The sequence below is a fragment of the Anastrepha ludens genome, chromosome 4 (genome assembly GCF_028408465.1).
Source record: "Anastrepha ludens isolate Willacy chromosome 4, idAnaLude1.1, whole genome shotgun sequence".
Classification (NCBI taxonomy): domain Eukaryota; kingdom Metazoa; phylum Arthropoda; class Insecta; order Diptera; family Tephritidae; genus Anastrepha; species Anastrepha ludens.
The window spans coordinates 117389880-117397633 of NC_071500.1; the positions used below are offsets into that span (position 1 = coordinate 117389880).

General features: G+C 35.6%; 1 protein-coding gene across 4 annotated transcripts; it reads left to right on the forward strand.

The window, feature by feature from the left end:
* The first annotated feature begins 556 nt into the window (after positions 1 to 556).
* On the forward strand, positions 557 to 4239 carry LOC128860816 (SOX domain-containing protein dichaete). 4 transcript variants are annotated; one of them, XM_054098574.1, is made up of 2 exons: positions 557 to 2541; positions 3955 to 4239. In XM_054098574.1, the coding sequence occupies exon 1, from the start codon at positions 1187 to 1189 to the stop codon at positions 2426 to 2428; it is 1242 nt and encodes a 413-aa protein (XP_053954549.1). In that variant the 5' UTR covers positions 557 to 1186; the 3' UTR covers positions 2429 to 2541; positions 3955 to 4239. The 4 variants fall into 4 exon arrangements, with proteins under 4 accessions (XP_053954549.1, XP_053954548.1, XP_053954550.1 ...); XM_054098573.1 differs by having other exon boundaries at positions 557 to 2537; XM_054098575.1 differs by having other exon boundaries at positions 557 to 2533.
* Positions 4240 to 7754: the final 3515 nt, after the last annotated feature.

The window sequence follows — 7754 nt, forward strand, 5'->3', positions numbered from 1 at the left end:
TTGTGAGAACAAAACATGCGTACGACAAACAAAGCAACAACCAGCCAAAGTGTTCCAACAAAGCCACAATGACATCTATGCATCTCAACGTACTACCGGCAGGCTTACTCACTGAACAGAGCGTACAAAATGCAATAAAGCAGTGCTATGCGCAGCTTTTATTCATTGGCAAATGACAAAGACAGAGTTGGCGCGTGAATAGATACCACCATCCCCAACATCAACAACAACACCAGCTCTAGTTAGAAGTTTTATTGTATTCCACACCAGTACTGTTGTCTTGCTTTGTCCGATGATTAATGTCCGCCAACTAAAAGCAATTGCCATTGGCTTTTTGTCTGAAGTGTATGTATGCATTCTTTTCACTCTTTCAAATTGATTTGTGTGAATTCTCTTTATTTGTTATGAGTCTTACGCTTAATGCTTTACTAGTGGAAGCGAGACCGCTAGTGATTATAGTTCTCTCACCTGACCAGGGAGCGACAAAAATCGAGTCGCCCATCCACCGATGTTCGGTGACGTTCTGGTTTTCGTTTGTATATAGTGGCTTGACAACATTGCTGGTAGAGGCAAACGTAGTTGAAAATTCAACGTGTTCACAACGTAACACAACACAACAACTGTAGCATAATAGCGCTCTGTAAACGGTCTGAGAGAAGATAATAAACTGAAAGTACGTCAATAAAAGACGAAAGAGCGAGTGAGTAATTGTACCTGGTTTAAATTGGTATTGTTTCAGTCGGGGCGGAATTGTGCTGAAGAAGTGAAAACTGAATATTTTGTGAGTTTGTAGACGATCGGTGATGGTCATACAGTGAAATTAGTTTGCACGAAGCAGTTGAAGTGAACAGAGCATAGATTTAAATACTATAATTTCAATTGTTGATTTGACCGCGGATCAAAGCACCGAAAAGTGAAGAAAAAGTATATGATAATAAATGAAATAAAAAAAGAGTATTTCATAGAGAAGAACCGAGTGAAAAGCAAATATATAAACATACATACAGTAAAAACAGTTCGACAGGAGAACATTAAACAGTAAACAGTGCATTGTGAACAGTTATTTAACATTGTTGTGCAAATATTTAAGAAAAACCGTGCAAAAAAAAGTAAGAGAACAATCTTATTGCAGTGGATCAGAAACAATATTTATTGGTTTATTAATAAATAGAAATAAATAAATCAAATGACGACATTGTCTTCTCATCCCAGTTATGGTTTTCACCTGAGCCAGGGCTTAGATGTACACACGCCAGGTGACTATGCCTCCCAAAGTACACTCAGCCCCACTGAAATGGACATAAAGCGCGTGATGCACTTTTCACAAACGGGTGGATTAGCGGCTATCACCGCCGCAATGGGCGGCTCACCTGTGGGTGGACACGCTGCCAGCAATGGCAACTCCATTATGGGCACAGCCAGCATGGGCCATATTAGCGGTGGCAGTGTTGGCGTAAGTGGCAACCTTAATGGTTTACATCATTTGGCCGGAGGCAATCACATGCAAACTTCCGTCGGCCATCAAACTCTATCGCCAAACTCATCCATTGGTTCTGCAGGAAGTATGGGTAGCCAGGGTTCACTCGGTTCCTTAGGACATGGACAAGGCCATAATGCAGGCGTTAGTAGTAATAGCGGCAATAGTCTTCACCACCATTCCACATCTCCGGGCCAGGAAGGTCACATTAAACGCCCAATGAATGCTTTCATGGTTTGGTCTCGTTTACAGCGACGGCAAATAGCAAAGGACAATCCGAAAATGCACAATTCGGAGATTTCAAAACGTCTTGGGGCCGAGTGGAAATTGCTAGCCGAATCAGAGAAACGTCCTTTCATCGACGAAGCCAAGCGTCTGCGCGCTCTTCACATGAAAGAACATCCAGACTACAAATATCGCCCACGTCGAAAGCCAAAAAATCCACTCGCTGGCGGACCTCAAGCACTTCAAATGCAAGCCGCGCATAACCAACAAAAGTTGGGTGGCTGTTCAGGCGGAGCTGGCCCTGGTGCCTATAACCCATTCCACCAATTACCATATTTCGCGCCTCCTCACCATCTCGATCAAGCCTATCCAGTGCCGTACTTCAGCGGCTTTGATCCACTCGCGTTATCGAAATTGCATCAAACACAGGCTGCCGCCGCAGTAGCAGCAACAAACCAATCTCACAACGTACTTGAAGCCCAAAAAGCACCACAGATGCCACCAACGACACTTAGTAGTTTCTATTCGGGCATCTACCCTGGCATGACAGCACCTTCATTATATGCCGCACGCTCGGCTAACGCTGCAGCGGCGGGACTCTACAACTCATCGTCGACATCTTCCCCAGACTCCTCCCCCGGCACCATGACACCTAATGGCATGGAATCTTCAGTTTCATCAGCGATGGATAATGCGCTTAGGCGACCGGTACCGGTGCTGTATTAAATTATAAACAAAAACAATTTAGCGTAGAGAGTACAATTGAAGTTTTATTCGCTTTGTTAAAATCAAGAACTATTACCTCGAGTGTCCCGTAGTTGATTCATATTCGTAAGTAAGTGAGTATTACAGTGCAGAACTGTAGTATGTATTGACCAAATACCAACTAAATATGTATTCTTTATGAGTATTCACACACAAGATTCCTTTGTCAAGTTATCATGTGATTTTAAATTAGCAAAGAAAACAAAAAAATAATTAACTTTATTATTAATACAATTTTTATGGTAGTGTAATTAGAACAATAAGTAAAGCATTTTTATGAGCCATCTAATGAATTGTACATGAAGAAGTTTGTTTGGTAGTGTGTAACTTTCATAGAACTCCTCGAAAAACCATACCGTGAATAAATTATAAACATACCAAATTTTTTGACAATTTATAAGTGTTAAAGACACCAGCGAAACTGAAATAAGCTATCATTTTATAGGCACACACATTGGTTTAAAAATCATTATACCCGCGGACACTTCTTTCCCAATGCTCGCACAACAATTCATGTATGATAATAGCATAAAGGAATCGAGATTAATATAGAAATGTACTAAAGATATTTAACAAAAGGCTCAGAATGATGAAATGAGTCGACTTAATCATGTCTGTCCATCCATCTGTCTGTCTGACCGTCTGTCCGATCGTCCATACATTCGATAACTCGAGGAAAAGTTAATGTAATTGAAGACAATTGTCCAAGGTAGGTTGGTATTGAAAATGGGACATTAATCGATCACCTCCCATCTAACGGTAATTTTCAAAACAGACAAATATTATATCTCCGTTATAAATAAAGAAGAGTGCTTCACATGGTATGTGCGTGTATCTCGATAATGATTTACCCAGCTTGGTGCAGGTATTGCTCTCACCCCATTTAAAGTCGGCGTAAAAATGATTGAGGTCGGACAAAAACCACGCCCATTTTTTATATGTTAAGCCTAAATTTGCGTATGTCCGTCTGTCTATGAGTCTGTTTGATTCTAAAAATTCACAGCCAGCCCAAATTAAGGCTTTAGGGAAATGTGCGCGAGTATGTAAAATTCGGTCCGGACCGAATTTACCACTCCCTTACAGGTTTTAAACTAAAAATCTCTACATTGTTGTTTGTTTTGTTTCTCAACCCGCTATGTTTTAAGATGCCTTGTAAGGCTAATAGAAAATACGTAGTAAAATATCATTTTATTTTAAACGTTTATCATATTTATAGCATCTCACGTTTTTCACACTTGGTTTTATTATAAATACTTAGTCTTAAGTCTACAAAAATTGTAAATAGCAAAAATTTGAAGTGATCGAAGTGGAAATTGTAGTATATTTATGTATCTATGTATGTATTTGAATTACATATATTATATAATATTATTATTATATTCAAAGGAAACATAGTATTATAATAAAGAATTAAGGATGAAAATTAATTGTTTGAAAATAAAATTATTATTGATTTTACTGAAAATGCTTATAATTTTATTTTACAGGCATGTTTGACGGAGTATAATATCGAGCTTTCAGGTTCGGATGGTTGTTTTGGTTATTAATTTTAAATGGAAGGAAAATACATATTTAAAGGACAATTTGTGAGATAATAAGAGTCAAAAGTCATTGCATTCGAAATCCTGTTTGAATATACGTCCAACCTCGAGCACAAGAAATTCTAAAATGGAAGTAGTAAAAGTATTTCTTTACTTGAGTAACGACACGTGTGTACTTTTACTTGAAATTCGAAAAATACAATAAATAGTTTTTAAATTTTTAATTTATAAGGATTTAAATTTTTTATGTAAAACATATGCAAATGTTGAGGAAAACGCTATATTCTGAGAAAATGGAATAAATCCCAAATTTATATTGCATGGGAATGTCTTTTATGTACTCGTACTCGTATGGATCAGAACGAAGTTAGATGAGCGAGATATTTCATTCAGATGAAGGGTGCCAGTCGTAGGCTGAGGCTGAGTAGAAAGTTAAATTAAGGTATTAATTTTTCCTTGCTGTAATAAAGTTTTTTATTTTTATAAGCTGTGTGAAAGGCCATATGAAAGCACTAAAAATTTGTGTAGCAGCTTTTTTAGACAGGCGTCCTTAAAAGTAAGTCAGAGATACTCTCCAGCAACAGCAAATGTACTTACATATATTTATGGCGAGGCTGGAGTTGAATCGATATATATGATGATTATATGATCAATAATCGGGTAACAAAGTGGTATGATTTCATATACACCCAAATGTACACAAATAAGTATTGTAATGGGTTATTCAATAGGTGCGCTTCAACTTTTTTCCGATAGGGAGGGCGAACGCAATATTTTTTATTTTTCGCTTGTCATTTGTAAACTTCATTAGTATACATTTCATCATGGAACGCTACACACTTGAGCAACGATTACAAATCGTGCAAATTTTTTATGAAAATAATCGTTCTGTTGCTGCTACTTTAAGAGCATTACGGCCATTTTACGGTCCATTTAACAAGCCGTCCCGTTTTGGGGTTATGTGAAGCCATTGGTCTGCAGTAACAAGCCGGCGACGATTTGTGAGCTCAGAGCCAATATTGAACGCGAATTTGCTGGAATTTCGGCCGATTTATGCAAAAGAGTGGTCGAAAATTGGGTTCAACGATTGGACTTCGTAAAACGTGCACGCGGTGGTCATGCAAAAGAAATCGACTTTCATACTTAAATATATATGTTCAAACTCGATAATAAAAAAAAAATTAGTTAAAAAAGTCAAAGCGTTTGTGTTTTATTCAAAAAAGTTCAAAAGTTGAAGCGCTCTTACTGAAAAACCCTATATATTTAATCTTTATTAACATATACATATCTTTGAGCTTTTGATAAAACAACTCAAGTAGACTTAGCCACTGCGAAATTACTGAGTTCTAATGAAATACTAAAATTTGAACAAACAATTTGGAATACTCTTAAAGCTCATGACTAATATTCTAAAAGCATTACCAGATAAGTTCACAGATGCGTTCAACTTGAGTACGAGTTCATATGTATGTATATGCAATTAAGCTACAAAGCTAAGGTTTTCACAGCATGAATAAATGGATTTCGATTTTGGAGTGTGTTTAGAGTTGTTAAATATGTTTTGCTAAGTCTGAGTTTCTATTGACACAAGTGCATTTATTTTTAGTATGCCGCAGATGTGAGTTCGAAGAAAAAAATTGAATCTTACGTTGGGAAGCAAATCCTAAAAATTATTTAAATAACGAATTAATAAAATTTTGAAATAATAATGCAATGTAAGAAATATAGACACATTTTTGTAATTTTTTGTTTGTGTATTTGTTGGCTGTTCAATAGAAATTGTGTATACTAAACAAATTAAGAAAACAACGAATTTTTTATTGTAATTTGAGTTTATTTAAGTTTTTGCCCAAATTCAATAATGTCAAGTTTTGAGATTTCTAGTAACATTCAATTTAAATTTAAATTTTTTTTTTTTTAACATTCAATTTAGGTCAAATATAATTCAACCCTTTGTTTGATTTCCAAACTCAAATAAAAAACGAAGCTGTATTTTGTATTTGCTTTTGGTCCCTATAATGTGGAAATCCATAAACAAACAGTGAATGTTTAGAGTAATTTAAACAAACTTTTACAATTTAGAGACCGAATAAATGGATAAGAATTAAATCAGCCGCCTTGCTTCATAGTAATAATGCATTAATAGTTTTTCTTTTAACAACAAGTTACATGGAAATTAAAATTTGTTGCGGGCTGATATGGCTGTATGGTTTATTTTATATGTATCAAACCACATTTTATACAAAAACTAAGTATACGTAAACATTTGGTAGATCTATCTGTATGGAAGATATTTGTTCAAAAATTATAACTAAGTGCTAAGCGGACATTATATTACTACTAAGCATTTATTGACAATGCATTTCAAATTTACCCTTTCAGTAGAATACAATTTTGGGCATATACAGTTCAGTGTAGTGGGCCCAGCTTTGGTTTCACAGGATTTTAAAAAAACGAGCCTGAAGTGCCTTGATACTCAAGCGTGAACATTAAGGGTAACTTTCGCTAAAAGAAATGGGAAATAAATTTACCCTGTGACCAGTTTAACTGTATATATTATTTTCAGCATTTTCCTACGCTTTAGAGTCTAAAGCTAAGACGACTATTATATGGGGAAGATCATACAGCAAGTCTTATCGAAAATCTCTAGAGTGGATTGTAGCTTATTTGTGTAAGTTTGGTAATGAGCGTTGCAGACTATGGTACTCCAGTATCGGTTTTACAAAAAAGCGCCTAAGAAGCATATCGGCGGGTGATTGGCAAAATCCCGATTCTCAGAAATCATTACTCTTCAAAAACAATAAATAAGAACCTATTAATAACAAAAAATTATTTTTAATAACTGTGTGACCCGCCGTAACCAAATGGGTTTTTACACGCTAAGTTTACACTCACACTGTGCTCTAGAGCCATCGTTAAAAATATAATGTCCAAGGAATAAATCACCCGAACGTCTCGTTTAAGCAAATTTAATTGTGTGAATAATAGGTATAATATTTTCCAATCGCAATATACAATAAGCATGATTCAATAATTAAAGGTTTGCTCACTAGTGACATTCGAATTTTGACACTCCCTTACAAAAGGTTGTATTTAAGAAGGTGCATAAAAAGGAAAAAATTAAATCCTTTTTGGTAAAAATGGTAGCAAAATAGTATTTTGTTACTTAAATGGAAACAAACTGCGAACGGTTTAAAAAATAAATTTTAATTAATATAATATTTGAATATAAATAATGGTATAGATAGAAGTGATTAGCGGAAATTGCCAAGTCTAATATTAAAACAAGAAATTATTTTACATAATCCAAGATTTTATTTTGTGAATTAATTTTTAAATTTAAAACCAATCGCAACGTTTCGCCAATATGAAACCATTTTGTTAAAAATAAATAAATAATTGGTACGCACAATTCTGTTAGGTGTTTCGCCGAGATCCTCCTCCTATTTGTAGAGCGCGTTCCACAATTGGAAGCCTATTCCGGTAGATGGTTTTTTATGAGAAGCTTTTTCATACTGGTACTGTGCTTTTCTAAGCCTCCTCTCGACACTTCATCCATCCATAGGAAGGTCGGCTCATTGGAAACAAGTTCTGCCAACATTTTTATAATGAGATCTGCAATGTAATCGATTGCGTCGGGACTATTCAATAATTCTCCCTGCTGTAACTCTTTAGCAAACGCTAGCTCTTTGCAAAACATGAGTTCCGTTTAAATCACCACATCATACGAAATAAAGCTTTGTAAA